Source organism: Canis lupus, chromosome 20 (assembly GCF_003254725.2).
Source record: "Canis lupus dingo isolate Sandy chromosome 20, ASM325472v2, whole genome shotgun sequence".
Classification (NCBI taxonomy): domain Eukaryota; kingdom Metazoa; phylum Chordata; class Mammalia; order Carnivora; family Canidae; genus Canis; species Canis lupus.
In genome coordinates, this window is record NC_064262.1 from 51,693,322 (window position 1) to 51,713,359 (window position 20,038).

At 39.2% G+C, this 20,038-nt stretch overlaps 2 protein-coding genes across 2 annotated transcripts; both read left to right on the forward strand.

Annotated features, from left to right (window-relative positions):
* The first annotated feature begins 3,481 nt into the window (after window positions 1-3,481).
* LOC112666992 (putative gustatory receptor clone PTE01) lies at window positions 3,482-4,471 on the forward strand. The gene has a single exon (XM_025458454.1). It carries the CDS (start codon window positions 3,482-3,484, stop codon window positions 4,469-4,471), a length of 990 nt encoding a protein of 329 aa, XP_025314239.1.
* Window positions 4,472-14,483: 10,012 nt separating this feature from the next.
* Window positions 14,484-15,521, forward strand: LOC112666991 (putative gustatory receptor clone PTE01). The gene has a single exon (XM_025458453.1). The coding sequence runs from the start codon at window positions 14,484-14,486 to the stop codon at window positions 15,519-15,521; it is 1,038 nt and encodes a 345-aa protein (XP_025314238.1).
* Window positions 15,522-20,038: the final 4,517 nt, after the last annotated feature.

The window sequence follows — 20,038 nt, forward strand, 5'->3', positions numbered from 1 at the left end:
GCCAGTCTTGAAGAGGGACCCTGAGCCTTCATCATATACCAGACAAGTGATCAGTACTCCTCAGTCATGCTCCAGCAGAGATGCATCCCAGCTCAGTAAGTGCTGAAGGAAACAGTGATTGGAGGAGGGAGTATCAGGAGCATTTTTTCCTCCTCCACAATAGAAACACTTGGTTTAGACAGATGGGAGGACATCAGTATACAAACTTTCAGATGAGACCCCTGTGACATTTATTTTCTTGGTTCTGATGGGGATGTGAGAACTCTCATTAAGAGTTCTGCTTCCAAAAAAAAAAAAAAAAAAAAAGAGTTCTGCTTCCAGGGTGCCTGGGTAGCTCAGTTGGTTAAGCATCTGTCTTTTGCTCTTGTCATGATCCTGGGATCCAGTCCCACATTGGACTTCCTGCTCAATGGGGAGTCTGCTTCTCCCCTTCCCTCTGCTCATGCTCTCTCTCTCCCTCCCTCTCTCAAACAAACAAACAAACAAAGCAAACAAACAAATAAATAAATAAATAAAATCTTTTTTAAAAAAAGAGTTCTGCTTCACTCTCACTGACTCTGATCTGGTTGGCCTCTCCCCCACCATAGCCAATGGATCTCTTCAACCTCTTGCCTAGGCTACTCCAAAATGATCATGAAGGAGATTATGATGATTGTAAGGAGAAGGATGCCATTGACCACTAACCACAACATAATGTACTTTTATTGAAAGCTTCCTAAATGCCAGGTTCTGAGGTATGTGTTTTACATATCTTATTTGATTTCATCTGGTTAATCTGTTCCAAATCATAAATGCACACATTATTATTATTTTACACAAGCTGAAAGGAATGCAGCATTTTATGTAACTTATACCAGGTTGTGAGTTAGAAAGGGTTGATGGCATGTTTGAATCTGGGCATCAGACCAGACTTTTCCTCTGCTAACCCAAAATGGTTATTTCACTTCCTTTAGGGGTTTCTGGCAGACCACCATTGGAGAACAGTAGATAGCACTTCCTGCTTCAACTACAGGAAGAATGGCTGAGATCACATGTAATAATCACAGAGAGTTGGCACATGATTATTCAGGGGAGATCTCTCTTTCTCTCTCTCTCCTGCTCCTGTTCCTGGATTTCACTTCAACTGTTCACTTTCTCCTCCATTCTTTTTTTTATGATTTTATTTATTTATTTGAGATAGACAAGGAGCAAGAGAGAGAGCAGAAGCAGGGGAGCAGAAGGAGAGGGAGAAGCAGGCTCCTCGCTGAGCAGGGAGCCTGACTTGGGGCTCAATCCCAGGATCTGGGATCATCCTGAACCAAATGCAGACGCTTAACTGACTGAGCCAAACAGGTGCCTCCCTCCTCCATTTTTACAGTCAGCCTACTCAATCATAAAAGGTGACATAAAGTCAGAATCTTGGGGGTTCATTTCAACTCAGGAAACGGAAAATGGTTTAAAAATGTATCTCAGATGTGCCTATAGTTAAAACCTCTGTACTTCTGCTTAAAACTTTCAGAAATTCTGGAAACAAGGAAGTTTGTGGGACTCAGAGAATGATAATTTATTTATTTATTTATTTATTTATTTTTAAATATTTTATTTATTTATTCATGAGAGACACAGAGAGGGAGAGAGAGAGAATGGAAGAGACACAGGCAGAGAGAGAAGCAGGCCCCATGCTGGGAGCCCCACGTGGGACTCGATCCTGGGACTCCAGGAGTCTTTTGTCCAAAGACAAAAGTCTTCAGCTTTGGGCTGAAGACAGGCGCTAAACCGCTGAGCCACCTGGGCTGCCCAAGAATGATAATTGATTTTGAATCCTGTCTGCTCCATTTATTATTAGTGTGCTAGGGGGAAAATTCTTGGTATCTCTGAGACCTAACGTTGTCATCTAAGTTGATCCCTAGTTGATACAGCTCAACTGAATAAGGGTTAAACAAATAATGGATGCCTTCTATGCAACAAATATGTGATGAATGCACAAAATAAGGACAAATTAAAATTTAGATGTTTTATTACTAATAATGATAAAGGTTATGATCTCCCTACAGCCTTAACAGGATATTTCATTTTGTTTATACAAGTACATCTTTAGCATATGGAGAGAAACAACTGAGTCTCATCTATTTCTGAATCCCCAGAGCCTATGCCTTTTGGCACAGAGGAAGTATCAAAAATTTAAAAATCTCAGTTAAGTACAGGATAGACCTTTCCATTGTTCACAGAAACAAAGAAGAAAGTATTTTCATAGTTATCAATGTTGTTTGATTATGTGCACTTAACTAAACCACATTTATCAAAATTTGAAGTCTGCAAAAGCCAAGGATAGGAATTATATGCTAAATGACTTTTAAAAGACAACCATTAGAAATGACAAATACCCACCATTTGCTTCGATGTGGATGGACCTGGAGGGTATTATACTGAGTAAAATATGTCAATCGGAAAAGGACAAACATTATATGGTCTCATTCATTTGGGGAATATAAAAATTAGTGAAAGGGAATAAAGGGAAAGGAGAGAAAATGAGTGAAAATATCAGTGAGGGTGACAAAACACAAGAGACACCTAACTCTGGGAAATAAACAAGGGGTAGTGGAAGGAGAGGTGGGCGGGGGGTTGGGGTGACTGGGTGATGGGCACTGAGGGGGGCACTTGATGGGATGAGCACTGGCTGTTATGCTATATGTTGGAAAATTGAACTCCAAAAAAAAAAAAAAAAAAAAAGAACCAACATTGGTCATCACTTATTTCCATGAAGGAGAAAAGAAAGAAAATCAAAGAATGATGAAACTGATGAAGATAACTAACACTAAAAATATTTTCTGATTATGAATCTTTAATTCTAATTTAGAATCCAGACTACACACTCCTGCCTTTCATGGAGTGTTTATAAATATTCTAAATGAAAAGAATATCTAGCATTTCATTTGAATAAAATATTTTTAACTGCTTCATAATTTCTTTAAATTAGAATGATTTTTTTTCTTAAAAGAGGAAGGATATTTCTTATGATTTCTCTTCAAGAAGGAGGCTGTGAAAAAAAAAGAAGGAGGCTGTGTTTACTGTGATCATGGATTTGTTATCTCTTATGTTCTTGGTTCTGATACTCTTTGGTAGAGTTTCTCTAAGGTAAATGTCTATAGAAAGAGGTAAATAGGGATCTCTGGGTGGCACAGCGGTTTGGCGCCTGCCTTTGGCTCAGGGCGCGATCCTGGATATCTAGGATCGAATCCCATGTCGGGCTCCCGGTGCATGGAGCCTGCTTCTCCCTCTGCCTGTGTCTCTGCCTCTCTCTCTCTCTCTCTCTCTGTGACTATCATAAATAAAAAAAGACTTAAAAAAAAGAGGTAAATAATGCAGAAACCAACGAAGAAACGAGTTCTAAGAAATAGGATGTGTCACACTGAGAAGTATTGCTGAAGGCTAGGGTGTATGACTGCAAGTGTGACTGTTTTATTTGTGATTGCTTGAATGTGCAATATGGACACAGTGCTGGATGCTCATTTACTTGTTTCACTTTTCCAACCCTTTTTTCTTTTTTGAAAGGTGTCTAGGCTACAAAGAACAAAACCTAACAAGTGTCTCAGAATTCTTCCTCACCAGATTCTCAGATGATCTAGAGCTGCAGCCTCTCTTCTTTGGGCTGTTCCTGTCCATGTACCTGCTCACCGTGCTTGGGAATCTGCTCATCATCCTGACTGTCAGCTCTGACTCTCACCTCCACACCCCCATGTACTTCTTCCTCTCCAACCTGTCCTTGGCTGACATCGGTTTCACCTCCACCACAGTCCCCAAGATGATCATGGACATCCAAACTCAGAGCAGAGTCATCTCCTATGTGGGTTGCCTGACTCAAATGTCTTTTTTGATCCTTTTTGGATGTATGGATGGTATGCTTCTGACTGTAATGGCATATGACAGGTTTGTGGCCATCTGTCACCCTCTACACTACTCAATCATCATGAACCCCCGCCTCTGTGGCTTGTTGGTTTTGGTGTCTTTTTTGGTTAGCCTTTTGGACTCCCAGCTGCACAGTTTGATTGTGTTACAACTTACCTGCTTCAAGGATGTGGAAATTTCTAATTTTTTCTGCGATCCTTCTCAACTCCTCAACCTTGCCTGTTCTGACACTTTCACCAATAACATAGTCATGTATTTTGTTGGTGCCATCTCTGGCTTTCTTCCTATTTCAGGGATCTTTTTCTCTTACTATAAAATTGTTTCCTCCATTCTGAGAGTCCCATCCACAGGTGGGAGATACAAAGCCTTCTCTACCTGTGGCTCCCACCTGTCAGTTGTTTGCTTATTTTATGGAACTGCTATTGGAGTGTACCTTGGATCAGCATTGCTGCCTTCCCCCAGGAAGGATATAGTGGCCTCGGTGATGTACACTGTGGTCACTCCCATGCTGAATCCCTTCATTTACAGCCTGAGAAACAGGGACATTAAGAGTGCCCTATGGAGGTTCCTCAGAAGAACAGCCTAATCTCAGTATGTGTGCAATCCTTTTTGAAGTGTGAGGTGAAAAAAAAAACCGGCAAAATCAAATATGTAGACCAGCAAATACTGCTTTCTTGGTCACATAATTTTTTCAGTCTCATGATTTTCATTCCTCTTCATGTTTCATATATGAATGTTAGTTTTTTTATTTGTTTTTAATTGGATTAGGGAAGTATTCTGGGATGCTTTGTACATCATAATGAATGCATGAGAGGTTCTCCCTAATGACCTTGGTATCTTGATGAAATGTAGAATTCTCTCTTTTTAAAAAGATTTATTTATTTATTTGAGAAGGGGAAGAGGGGCACAGGGAGAAAGAGGGAGAGACTCTTAAGCAGACTTCACACTGAGCATGGGGCCCAATGACGGGCTCAGTTCCATGAACTCTCAGCTGAAACCAAGAGTTGAATGCTTAACCAACTGAGCCACCCAGGTGGCTCTACAACTGTTTCTTCATATACTTAAAATGTATATCCTTTCCATGGTTTCTGTGTATTTTCCATGCAAATTTTTCATCTATCAAAACTATTTATTCAGGTAATGTCCAAGGGTGCCATTCACTGCTCCTCAACCATGGATTTTATTAGAACCCTCTGAGGAGTCTTATAAATAATGGTAACTGAGTCTCATTACCAGAGACTCTGATTTAGTTGGATAGGTATGTGATCACTTAGTTGCAAGTTCCTAAAGAGATCAAGCTTGAAAGGGTAAGTTATGAAAAATTTATTGTAGTTCCAGACAAAGGTCTTTTTTTTTCAAATGTTTTATTCAAATCCATTGTCCTTTAGTACTATAAGCTTTTTCATTTGTGTTGGTTAAGTGTCTCTGCTCCAGACTCACTCTTCTATATTTATCTTGTAATGCTAGGGTGAGTCTCTTGAAATCACTGCTTTATTTTCCCTCTGGCTTTTCTTGTTATATATATATATATATATGTTTCAAGTGTAGAATTTAGTGATTCATTACTTACATACAACATTCCATGCTCATCACAAGTGCCCTCCTTAATAACTATCACTCATTTAACACATTCCCCTGCCCACTTCCCCTCTAGTAACCCTGTGTGTTCTCTATAGTTAAAAGTTGTTACATATTTTAATAATGGTCAGCAAATGTCATTATACTCTAAAATTAAGTAAAGTTCATTACTCTCTCTAAACCCCTAAGTCCTTGGTATTTATTGGCTTCCATTTGTCATCATATTGTTCTATTTTTTGCTTTATCCTGCAGTAGGTATTTAACCAACTATCTACACTCAATTCTCTTTATTAAACTAATTAGCTTGATTTATTTTTTCTATTTATTTATTTGAGAGAGAGAACATGAGAAGGGGGAAGGGGCAAAGGGAAAGGGAGAGAATTTTAAGCAGACTCCACACTGAGCATGGAGCCCAATGGGGGGCTCAATCCCATGACCTGAGATTATGACCTGAGTTGAAAACAAGAATCAGACATTTAATGGACTGAGCCACCCAGTTGCCTCTGATTTCTTTCTTTCTTTCTTTCTTTCTTTCTTTCTTTCTTTCTTTCTTTCTTTCTTTCATAAACTCTAAATCTTAAATTAACATGAGGAGAAAGGTGTGTTATGAGTTGTGTGAGTTGGAATATTGCAAAATGAGCTCCTAAAGTAAAGGTGGTTTTAAATATATATCTTTGTTAGGAGTGTACAACTGAGATCTAGGTACTGATAGCATATTTCCAGTAGATGGGTGGCTCTAATGGTATCTGAGGGTTATTAAGTCATGAATTTCATCATAAATAGATTGTAATTTGGGCAGCCTGGGTGGCTCAGCAGTTTAGTGCCACTTCAGCCCAGGGCCTGATCCTGGAGACCCGGGATAGAGTCCTACGTTGGGCTCCCTGCATGGAGCCTGCTTCTCCCTCTGCCTGTGTCTCTGTCTCTCTCTCTCTCCCTGTGTCTCTCATGAATAAATAAATAAAATCTTTAAAAATATAAAATAAATAGATTGTATTTTACACTTCTTTTTAAAAAAATCCTCAGCAGCAAAAGTTTGTGTCATCAGCAAAGGTGGGCTCTTTTCTTCCTTTAGTAACGGCCTGTTTAGGACTTCACTTTGTTCCATGCTTCTTTGTCTTCTGTCATTGATAAATCAGTCTTTGGGCTCCATTTGGTTCTTCAAAATGAGTATCCATCTTTCTTTAGAAGTATCATACATAGTTTTTTGGTAGTAATCTTGGTTCTCTGAAAACCTGTCCAACAACTAGTTTAGTTTACCCTGCCTTTTATCTCTGAGGTAGATCACCTACCAACTACTTTGATAAGGAACATTGATATTAGAGAAAGGCATGAAATTGACAGATAATGAAGCCAAAGCAGTTAGTGGAAAGTTACCATCCAATAAAAATTACTACATTTATATATTTGCATATCCATTTATGCAAAGCTGAATAATAGCCAAAGAACCTAGTTGAGTGGGAAAGTAGTATTGCCATTTGTGGTCAAATGGTAGGCTCTACGCAGAGGTAGCACTTTGGTTTTTGTTTTTAGATTGGGAAGAGTGCATAGGAAAAGACTGGAAGATTCACACAGCCATCTGAATGTGGTGTGACAATACTTGATTAGAATAGGAGATACAGTAGAAAATATGTGGGATAAGAAAATACTCCACTACCCAGATATTAGCTCAAAAATTTGAAAATTTTAGCAACTCAAAGTTCCTTTCTGAGCCTCAGAATCCTTAGCAGCAAATTAGGTGCAATAGTGCTTATAATAGTACATGTATATTATATGTATAATAATTACATATTATAGTGCATGAGACCATGCAATAATTATATGTAATTGTTCCATGGATTAGTCAGATGATAGTTTTCCATCAAATGGTAAATCTTATTATAACATTAAAAAAGTTAATTTAAATAAGCATTCCAGTAATTTATAAGTAATCTGATGTTACAAATTGTGTGACTTTGAGTATGGTACATAACATCTGTAGAGTTATTACAACAAGAGCATTTAAATGAAAGGCTAGTTGATAAGATATCATCAAATGTGCTGAATAGAACATGATTTAATATGTGGTAGGAGATCAATAAAGGGAAGCTGTCATAATCAATATATTAACAGACTAGTGCCTGGTTTTAACATATGGGCTTTGCAAGCCAAAAATTTGATTTGCAACATCAGCTCTTCTAACTCATTAGCTGAGTGCACTGGGGTATATTTTTTATAACTTCTGTGGCCTTTAATCCTTCATTTTAAATGATATTTAGCTGAAAGCACTCTAGGATTAAAAAGACAGTATGCATATGGTAAGAACTAAGTAAATATAGGTATCATTATGATCGTCATCTACCCTGTGGTCGATATACTCCTTTTTTCAATTTGTATGTATATATATATACATATACATACATACATACATACATACATACATACATACATATATATATATATTCTGTTGCTGGACACTTGGATTATTTTTATATTTTGGGTAATGTGAATAATGGTGCAATGAACATGGAAGCATAGACAACTCTTCAACATCCTGTTTTCACTTCCTTTGAATATATGCCAAGAAGTGGGATTGCTGGATCATATAGTAGTTCTATTTTTAATATTTTGAGGCATCTACATGCTATTTTCCATTGCATTCATACCAATGTACATTCTCACAACAGTGCACAGTGTATTTCTTCCACATCCTTGCCAACATTTGTTATAATTATCTTTAAGATAGTCATTTTAACAGGTGTGAGTTGATATCTCATTGTGGTTTTGATTTACATTTCCCCGATGATGAGTGATGTCAAGCACCTTTCATGTACCTGTTGGTCACTTGTTAGTCTACTTTGGAAAATTACTTACTTAGTTCCTCTGCCCATTAAAAAATTTTTTTTGCCATTGAGTTGTGTGAGTTCTTTATATATTTTGAATATTAACCTCTTATCAGATAATATTATTTCCAAATATGTCCTCCCATTCTCCCATTCTGTGGTCGCTTCTTCATTCTGTTGTTTGTTTTCTTTTTCTATGCAGAAGCTTTTTAGCTTGATGCAGTCCCATTTCTTTATTTTTGCTTTTGTTGCCTGCTTTTAGTGTCCTATATAGGAAATTGCTGCCTGACCAATATGAAGGAGTTTTCACCCTGTGTTTTCTTCCAGGAATTTTATGTTTTCAGGTGTTATGTTTAAGCTTTTAACCCATTTCAAGTTCATTTTTGTGAGTAGTGTAAGATAAGGGTTCTTCTGCATACAGTAATCTAGTTTTCCCAACACTATTTTTTGAAAAGAATATCCTTCCCCTTTTGAATGTTCTTGGCTCCCTTGTCAAATATCACTTGACTATATATGCAAGGGCTTATTTCTGGGCCCTTGACTCTGTACCATTGGTTTCCCTGCCTAATTTGATGTTAGTACCATACCCGCCTGTGGCTGATATTCGTAGTCCTTACACTTCTTCCTTGTTTCTAGCTGTGTCTATATGTGTAAGCTTTGTCATTTTTCTGGGTGTAGTATAACTGAAGCAAGTCCTTATGCAGTGCACTGAAAGGCTGGGCAAGCTGGTCACTCACCCTACTCTCCCTTTCCTATTGAGGGAAACTCTTCCAGCTGGAGATTTCCCTCTTGGTGCTGAGCAGTGCTAGCTGGGGGGAATGGAATGATGCATAAAATGAAGCTGTTCTTCCTTCCCTTTTGTTCTTTCTTCTATTTGCTGAAGTTTCTTAAGTAGACTTCTAAGCTCTTCTAGAGCTGTTTTTGTGCATGGATAGTTGATTATTGATCTCTGTAGGGGGACAAAGGCCAGGGTTGCCTTCTATACCATCTTGGTTTAATTGATCTTTCTTTGCATAAGATAATGACAGATCAATCTCTGAATTACTCATCAAGAGTCCTCTGAGCCAGGAGAATCACATGGGTAGGATGTGGAAGTTTCCAAGAGACCATAATTTACATGCAATTTATTTTGTCCACCAGAAAAAAAAACCCCACAGTCTAAAAGCACACTTATTTAAACATTAGGATTTGTGAACACAAAATAATCTAAAGAAAATACATTCTGAAGCAAATTATTCTCAATGTACAGAAACCAGAAACCACTGGGGACATTTGTTGAATTTCAGCATAGAATGGCTACAGTGTGGTGTGATGTTAATGGAGGGACCCTGATGATAGAAGAGAAACGGCATCAGCTTCTTCTGACTACATGTTCTAAAGCAACATGGTGGGGTCTGCAGAAATGCCAAATTAGAGCTAATTTCTGCCCACATGTCAGATCTTCTGCAGGGGAATTTTGTTGAGAGCCTTGTGGTATGATGGGTTGTGGACTACGTTGGGAAGCAGAGAGACATCTCTAGAGTCTTGTGGTATTAAGAGACCAATGTCCTGATAAAGGGCAAGGCTTGCATGGTGGGCAGATTTTAATATGGTCCCAATGACCTCCACCTCCTATATTTATGTCATTGTGGAGATTCATTCCCTTAAGTGTGTCCTGGGTTAGTGGTTTGCTTCCAAGCAGCACAACTTCTGAGATTAGGATACAAAATGATGCTGGCTTTTATATGCCTATCTGTTCTTTCTCTGTCACCTGCTTTTTCTGATGGAAGCCAACTGCCATGTGTGAGCTTCCCAAGAAAGACTCATGTGACCGAGAATTAAAGAATACCTCTGGCCAATGGCTTTCAAGGGACTCCATCCTTTCAATAGCTATGTGAGTGGGCTTGGAAACAGGTCTCCCAGTCAAACTTCGGGAAGACAGTAGCTTTAGCTGATGCATTGATTTCTGTCTTGTTAGACACTCTTGTTTATTTAAAAGAAGTAGCAAGATACAAATAAGCATATAAAAATTAATAATATTCTAATGTTCATACATCAATGAAAGAAAAACTAGGACTTAGGCTGTCATTTAAATAAGGGAAAAAGACTTAAAAGAATTTCTTCTTAGAGACATAAGTCTTAACTCAGAAGATGAAAATAATTTATGATTCTTGTTATAGAAGACTGAATTCTCCCTAATGCATGTGATTGATATAATGGATTTGCAGATGCCAAAGTCAAAAAGTCATAAATTAAACTGAAACAAACAAACAAAAAAGAGTCTGTACTTTACGTTAAGATCCTCAAAACTGGAAGTCAGAGGCAAGGTGTACAGATAAGCTTTCTTCTAAGAAGAGGAATGCCTAGACCCTTCTTTTTTTTAAGATTTAAAAAAAATATTTATTCATGAGATATACAGGGAGAGAGAGGCAGAGACATAGGCAGAGGGAGAAGCAGGCTCCCTGCAGGGAGCCCAATGCAGAACTCAATCTCAGGACACCGGGATCATGTCCTGAGCCAAAGGCAGATGCTCAAATGCTGAGCCATCCAGGTGCCCCTGCCCAGACCCTTCTAAATGCATTCACTTTTCTCCTTTTCTTCTTCTCTTATTAGGAAGTCCTCAGAGATTGGGATAATATGGACCGATTTTGTTAATTATGAGCTCTGTGCATTGAGCTCTCAAGGTCATGCAGGAATAAATAATCAGACAGTGCCTTCAGCCCTTCTGGGTGCCAGGACTGTTAGGCCACATACTGTCTTCTTCTCCCAGAGTCATCATCTGCACAACAGGATTCATGCCTGAGTCTGTCTTCTTACCAGCCCTGAAGAAAAAGCCTCAACCATCATCATTCACCAAGCAGGAAAGGGGAGGGGATCCAAACTCCTAGTCATGACCCAGCAGAGGTATACACAGATCACTGAGTGCCCAGGGAGATGGTGGATGGAAGAGGGCCTGCTGGGAACTGCTTTCTTACCAGCTAGATGAGCTGGGGCTGGCCAGAGGGAAAGGCAGTAATATGCAAAGTTTCAGCTCAGAGACCTATGAAGTTTGTGTTCTTTTTTGTGTTGGGGGTTTCATAATTCTCATTCAGAATTCTGTTCTCCTCCAACATCATTTCTAGCTTCCATATGCATCACTCACATGAGCGCAGGACATTAAAGTTAATTAAGAACCTATCTTGAAAGGATGTAAAAGCTAATTAGCACATTTCTATTTTTTGTTCTATAAATTCTTTTAATACATTTCAGACTTCCAGTTGGGTCAAATTATATACCTCTGTTTCAGTTTTTTGTCCCCCCACCCCCACCCCATACAGTTGCCTTTCTTTTTTTTCTTCATTTTTTGTCACAGGATCTATTTCAAGGGAGGTCCTCTCTATCCTGCTCATATTTGTACATTTCTTTCTCCAGAGAGCTTCAACTAGTGTCTTCAGGGTAAGAGACCTCCTCCATGATGATGATTGTTTCATAGGGTTAATACACCCTGTGCTTAAATCAGGCTTGAATTAACCCCTTTACTGTGCTACAGGGTGGGGGTGGGGAGCTATGGATGTTTCTCTCTATATAACCCTGATGATTTGGATCTTTGTTGCAACAAAGATGTGGATAGCAGGAGCAGCAGATGTATTGAAAGGTCCTAGCCTGGTTTTAGGGGTATAGACCTCAGCAAGACACATGATGACTGCTTTTCTTCTTCTTTTTCTTCCCTCCCTATTTCTCAGTCTCTGTCTCCTTCTTCCTCCCCTCCAATGACATTCCTTCATGAGCAACCACCCAATGGACCTAGATCTTGTACTGGGTATATTATTTCCCCTAAGCACCCTTAGAGGTCAATGTCTGGTTGAAACACACAGTCAGTCAGGGTAAGAGCCTTTCCTTAACCCTAGTGTCTTATTATCTAAGTATGTCTTAATTTTGGTTATTAATTGATTGATATATTTGGCAGCTCCCACATTCAGGCATATATATTGATGATTGTTAAGTCCTCTTGTTGGATAGATCCTTTAAGTATGATATAGAGTCCCTCTTCATCTCTCACTACAGTCTTCGGGGTAAATTTTAGTTTATCTGATATAAGGATGGCTACCCCTGCTTTCTTTTGAGGACCATTTGAATGGTAAATGGTTTTCCAGCCTTTTATTTTCAGGCTGTAGGTGTCCTTCTGTCTAAAATGAGTCTCTTGTAGACAGCAAATAGATGGGTCCTGCTTTTTTATCCAGTCTGACACCCTGCGCCTTTTGATGGGGTCATTAAGCCCATTCACGTTCAGAGTTACTAATGAAAGATATGAGTTTAGTGACTGGGGGTTGTATGCAATTGATGAATAACTGAATTCTACCTCTGAAACTAATAATACCCTGTATGTTAATCGCATTTAAATAAAAATTTTAAGTTTAAAGATAAAAAAAAAAACAAACAAAAAAACAAAACCCTAGTGTCAGTCACGGCTTCGTTCAAAGACAGGTCTGAACCAAGACACAAGACCCAGGGCCACATTAAGAAAAGACCCAATCCCATTCTCTTGTCTCTAACAGCCAAGTAATTATTGAAACTTCCAAATTAAGTCATTTAGATCTATAAGAAAGGATCAGAAGGGCTTAAGAAATGCATCACAGTGCAGTGCTATCCAGAGTGCATACTTCATGCTTGCCAGTAGGCGGCAGGGACAGTGAGCAAGCCAGAGCAAGAGAAGAAAGACCTTGTATGGTGATGGTCATTGTCTCATGCCCCACTCATTGTATCAAATAAGACACTGAAGAAATAGGATGGACATCTATTCAAAATTTGGCTTGGATGTTGAGGCTGGGAATGCCACATATATAAGAAGATATAAAAAGTTTTATTCCTCATATGAAGATCTCCCTTGAAGAGAGAGCATAACTGGCCTTCTAAACTAGTCTGAAATGGCACAAGAGTTCAAGGAACGTGGCTCACTTGGGTTTTTTATTGTGTTTACAGTGTGAGTTTAGCATGAGAGTTCCTGCATATGTGCTTTGAATGTTTCACTGTCACCAAAGGAGGGAGAACCTAGGCTTGCTTGCTTCCTTGATTTTTTTAAAATTGAAATATAATTGATGTATAACATTATATTAGTTGCAGGTATACAACATAATGATTCAAAATTTAGGCATATTGCAAAATGATCGTAAGTCTAGCAAATATGCATCACTATACATAGTTAAAAATTTTTTTCTTATAATGAGAACTTTTAAGATCTATTCTTGGTAGCTTTCAAATATGAAACACAATATTAACTATAGTTACCATGCTATACATCACATCCCCAGAACTTATTTACCTTATAACTGGAGGACCCAGGTTTTCTTTTTTTTTTTTTAAGACTTCATTTATTTATTCATGAGAGACACACAGAGAGAGGCAGAAACACAGGCAGAGGAAGAAGCAGGCTCCCTGAAGGTAGCCAGATGTGGGACTCGATCCTGGGACCAGGGTCACGCCCAGAACCAAAGGCAGACGCTCAACTGCTGAGCCACCCAGGCACCCCAAGACCCAGGTTTTCTTATAAACTAGCCCAGATGTTGGGTTGATGGGATAAAGAGAGCAGTATGCCTTAAACTCTGTTAGCAATAAAATATCACACACAAAAAATAGAGTCACTTTATTGCAAAGTTCTTATAGGGTATTTGTAAATAGTCCAAGTCAAGGGAATTAATTTCTCTGCATTTAAATAAAATAAAGTACTTTTAAAAAAAGATTTTATTTATTTATTTGAGAAAGGGAGACAGCATGCGGAGGAGGAGGGGCAGAAGAAGAGAGAAGGAGAGGGAGAGGAGGAGGGAGAAGCAGGCACCCTCTTGCCCCAGCGGGAACCCGAGATAGGGCTTTATCCCAGGACTCTGAGACCTTAACCTGAGCCAAAGGCAGCCACTTAACAGACTGAGCCACCCGGTCCTCCCCAAGAAAAAATAAAGTACTTTTGACTTCTTATTAGTGTCTTTTAATTAGAATAATTTTTAAAGGGAAAAGGATATTTCTTAGTCCTTTTGTTTCCCTTAAAGGAGGGAGCTGATTAGAGTGTTTATAGATTTTTAAATCTCCGAGTATCCTAGTCCCTCTAATTTCTTTCTCCCAGTCTCTCCAAAGTGGATGCACATAGAAACAGGTGAATGGACCAAAAGATGAGAAAAGAGTTCTAGGAAGAATGTGTTGCTACAACTGAGAAATTTTGCTAAATTTTCCTCAAATGTGAATCCTTTATTTATGAATTGCTTGAATTCAAAATATAGACACACTGACAGATCCCAGTATACTTGTTTCCTTTATTTAAACTCTCATTTATTTCTCAAAAGCTGTCTCTGCTACACAGAACCCCAGAATCTAACAGATGTCTTGGAATTCTTCCTCCTGGGGTTCTCAGAAGATCCAGAACTGCAGCCTGTAATCTTTAGCCTGTTCCTGTCCATGTATCTGGTCACCATGCTGGGGAATCTACTGATCCTCCTTGCTGTCAGCTCTGACTCCTGCCTTCACACCCCCATGTACTTCTTCCTTTCCATCCTGTCCCTGGCTGACATCGGTTTCATTTCTACCACAGTCCCAAAGGTGATTTTGGACATTGAAACTCACAACAGAGTCATCTCCCATGTGGGCTGCCTGATTCAGTTGTCTTTTTTTAATCTTTTTGGATGTTTGGACAGTGTACTCTTAACTGTGATGGCCTATGATCGGTTTGTAGCCATTTGTTATCCTCTGCACTACCCAGTCATCATGAACCCCCGCCTCTGTAGCCTGCTGATTCTGATATCTTTTTTAATCAGCCTTCTGGACTCTCAGCTGCACTGCCTCATGATGTCACAACTTACCTTCTGCATAAATGTGGAAATTCCTCATTTCTTCTGTGACCCTCCTCAGCTCCTCAAGCTTTCCTGTAATGATACTTCCACCACTAAAATATTCATGTGTTTTCTTGGTGCCATCTTTGGTGGTATTCCAGTCTCAGGGATCCTTTTCTCTTACACACGAATTGTTTCCTCCATTCTGAGAGTCCCATCCACAGGTGGGAAGTACAAAGCCTTCTCCACCTGTGGCTCCCACCTGTCAGTTGTTATCTTATTTTATGGAACAGGTCTTGGGGTGTACCTCAGTTCTACTATCTCACATTCTCCCAGAAAGGATGCAGTGGCCTCAGTAATGTATGCTTTCATTGTTCCCATGCTAAATCCCTTCATCTACAGTCTGAGGAACAAGGACATCAAGAGTGCTTTGCAGAGGCTCCTCAACAGAAAAGCCCAGTCTTAAAAAAAAAAAAAAAAAAAAAAAAAAAAGAACAGCCCAGTCTTAATTCTTGGACTCTTTTTTAGGTCTGTTGATCAGAAATAATTGCAAAAACAAACATATGGAATTGACAAGCATGCCCCTTTGGTCACATAATTTTTGTAGCTCATGGTTTCCATTCCTCTTGATTTGTCACATCTAAATATTATTTATTTTGGCACATCTTTGATGGAATTAGGGGAGTATTCTGGGACTCTATGTACGTCAAAATCACTGCACAATTGAATCTTATTAAACCTATGGAATCTTCTGTATTTGTCACCTATGACCCAGACATCCTGTAGAAATTCACAACTCTCTTTTAAAATGTGGAAGGAGGAGATCCCGATCCCTGGGTGGCGCAGCGGTTTAGCGCCTGCCTTTGGCCCAGGGCGCGATCCTGGAGACCCCGGATCGAATCCCACATCAGGCTCCCGGTGCATGGAAGCTGCTTCTCCCTCTGCCTATGTCTCTGCCTCTCTCTCGCTCTCTCTCTCTGTGACTATCATAAATAAATAAATAATTAAAAAAATACTAAAATGTGGAAGGAGCCTCGGCTTCCATCGAAAGATGAATGGATAAAGAAGATGTGGTTTATGTATACAATGGAATATTACTCAGCCATTAGAAATGACATAATACCCACCATTTGCTTCGACGTGGATGGAACTGGAGGGTATTATGCTGAGTGAAAGAAGTCAATCGGAGAAGGCCAAACATTATATGGTCTCATTCTTTTGGGGAATATAAAACATAGTAACAGGGAGTAAAGGGGAAAGGAGAAAAAATGAGTATCAGAAAGGGAGACAGAACATGAGAGACTCCTAACTCTGGGAAACGAACTAGGGGTGGGGGAAGGGGAGGTGGGCAGGGGGTGGGGGTGACTGGGTAACGGGCACTGAGGGAGGCACTTGATGGGATGAGCACTGGGTGTTATTTTTTTTGGGGGGGTGTTATTCTATATGTTGGCAAATTAAACACCTATAAAAAATAAATTTACAAAAAAGAATAAAATGTATGCACAATTCTCACCCATTTTCATTGTCATGTCTATCTCCCATAAAATTTTGCCTTTGATCAAATCTATTGATGCAGGTTGTATGGGAGAATGTATGTCACTTTTCCTCAACCTTGGCTTCATGTTTGAAGCATCTGATACACTTTAAAAATCCTCATGCCTGAGTCCCACCACCACAGATTAAGATTCAATTGGACTTGAGAGTAAAAAGAACGTGAAGTTTTTTACCAGCACTCCAGGTGGGTCTAATGAGCAGCTAAGGTGGAGGACTATTGAATTTTGTCAGACCTTTCATTCAAAGATAACTTGCATTTGTTGGGTCTTTTAGTGTTCAGGTTCAGACCCTGAACATCTCAAAGTGATCAGAGATCAAAAAGGAGGAGACATGAAAGAGTATTCCATAGCAGTAGCAAATGTGGTTTTCCCCCTCATATTCTAGGTAATATTTTTTTTACTTATCTTCTCCCTCCACACTCTACAGCTGGTTCACTGTGCTGAATAATAAGCTATTGTTTTCTGCTCCAAACTTACCTTTCTATACTTTAAATTGTGATGCTGTGGTTGGGGCTGGGAATCCTTAAACCATTGCTCTGATTTTCCACCTGGCTTTTCTTTAATAATGGTAATAAAGATCACATGCACTAATGTCCAATTTTGTTCCCCATACCTCTTAGCCCATGGTGTTGTCACTATATCCTGCAACTATGGCTCTGTTACCACATTTTTCCTTCTGTGCCTTTCACTTTTCAATAAGCATTTACTCCTACCTGTACTAAAATTACCTTCATTAAAGTAAGTAGTGTGGTTTCTCTTTTCTTGACTGAATTCTGACTGATAAATCATAATATGGGGAATAAAGCTACGTTGTGGGATGCAATGGGGGGAGATTGCAAAGTGAGCTCAGGTTAAAAAGGTGTTTGTAATGATATATCTTAGTCAAGGAGATACAGTTGATGTTTCAAGTAGTGGTGAAATTTCTGGTGGCTGTGTGGTTCTATTGTGCCTGTAGATTGTTAAGTCACCTAAGTTATGGATAAATTTAACTCTATCTTCATTTTTATTACTCAGGGGTAGCAAAGGACCATGTCCTCAGCAAAGGGGAGATCTTTCTTTTACTAGTAACCATCTCATTAGGATTCCACTTTGTCACCATGGTTCCTTCTCTTCTATCATGATCAATCTGACTTTGGGTCCTTCTGTCTGCTGCTACACACCCAGGAACCCATATACATATCAATATTTCCTTTATAGATGCTACATATAATTTCTGAAGTAGCAATCTGTGCATTTTGAAAAGCTGCCTAATAGCTAGTTCAATTTGCTCTGCCTTTATACTAAGTCAAATGGCCTACCAACTTCACTGACAATGAACCTCGTATTGGATTGGTTCTTTCTGCTCCAAAATGACTTTGGTTTATTTTTTTTAAAGATTTTATTTATTTATTCATGAGAGACGAGAGAGAGAGAGAGAGAGAGAGAGAGAGAGACATAGGCAGAGGGAGAAGCAGGCTCCATGCAGGGAGCCCAATGGGACTTAATCCTGGGACTCCAGGATCACACCCTGCACCAAAGGCAAGCACTAAACCACTGAGACACCCAGGTGTTCCGTGACTTCAGTTTAATACTAGATTTTCCTCCTGTTCAAGCATTCTAAAACATCTCAACACTCCCACCTCCTCTGATCCTTCTCTATACTCCTGTCATTTGGTCATTTGGGCTCTCTAAAATTTTCCTATGTTATTTATGCCCACACGCATAATTAACACAATTTCTTTCATACCCAATTTAATTGGGTAAATATTGAAATTTTCTTCATATCAGTTAATGAGAAATCAAGCTTTGAGTTTGTCTTCCAGTCAAGCCTTGAGATGATTACATCCCTGACCCACATTTTGAATGTAGAGATCTCTGAGAACCCCTGAAGTATTTAAGCCAAGTCTTAAGTCAGCAGATAAATGTGTAAAACATGTAAATATAAATATGTAAAGAAAATATGTAAAAATAAATAATTGTCTAATATAATAAAATTCATCACTAGACAGAAAAATTAGAACCTGGGCTGTCTTTCAAAACAGCAAAAAAGATATGTCTCCAATGCATAAAATTCTAAAACCCAAACAAGGACTATAGAAAGAAAATTAGAAAGTTCTCCTTAGAGACATAAATTTTAACTGAGAAAATAGAAATTTTATAAGATTCTTGGTATAAAAGACCTAATTTTCTCTAAATTACATGATTAAGTCAATGGCTTTACAGATATTAAAGTCATATGTTGCTTTCTGTAGTTGAAAAACAAATGTGTCTGAATTTTACAATGAGGTAGGTAACTTGGAAGTCAGAAGTGAGGAGTAGAGGTTACTTCTTCCTGAGAAGATGACAGGTCTAGATACCACCCCCTCTGGTACATTCACTTTTCTTTTTTTCCTTTTCCACTAGTAACAGCAAATCTTTGGGGACTGGGAGAATGCGGACCAATCTGGCTAATTATGTACCATAATTCGAGCCCTCAAGGCCAAGCAACGGTAAACAATCAGCCTGTGCTTTCCAGCCTTTTAGTTGCCAGTTCCAGTTCAGTGGTCTCCATACATGCGTCTCCTCTTCGCAGAGTTGTCTGCTCCAGGGGACACATACTTGCATTTGTCTTCCTGCCAGTCCTGGAAACAAAGCCTCTGTCCTCATCCAGCTCCAGGTAGGGGACAGGCAGCCTGATCTGTCTTCCTCAGTCCTGCTCCAGCAGAGACACAATACATCCCACTGAGTAGCAAGTATGTCAGGAGAGACTGGGAGAACTTTGTTTCCTCCTCCTCAAGACCACTGGGACAGTTGGGATAGCCAGAAAGGAGGGGACCAAAATGCAAAGAATCAGCTCACAGCCCTATAAAGACCTAATGTTGTTGGTTCTGGTGGGAATCCTAGAACTCTTATTTAGATTTCTACTTTTGTCCCATACTAGTTCTATTTCCCTTGGGCATATTCCCCATCAGAGCAGGAAATGGGTTCTTCTTAACTGTCCCCTAAATCCTCCAAATGATCATGAAGGTGATGATGATGGTGATGATAGAAATATCAGTAACCACAATGGTACAAACTTTTATCTTGGGACTCCAAGTGCCAGACACATAAATTTTCTATTTAGCTTGCTACCTTTTATCCACATTACCACCCCTGAAAGACAGCAACATGTATTATCATCATCTCCGAGTTAAGGATAGGAGCACAATATTTTTTTCACCTGATTTTATTTTTTGTCTTCAACCCACCTTTTTTTAAAAAGGTGTTTTTTAAAAAGATTTTATTTACTTATTCATGAGAGACACAGAGAGAGGCTGAGACATAGGCGGATGGAGAAGCAGACTTCCGAAGCAGAACTCGATCCCAAGACCCCAGGATCATGCCCTGAGCTGAAGGCAGATGCTCAATCACTGAGCCACCCAGGTGTCCCCCCAAAATTTTTTGTTTAAGTTCTAGTTAGTTAACATACAGC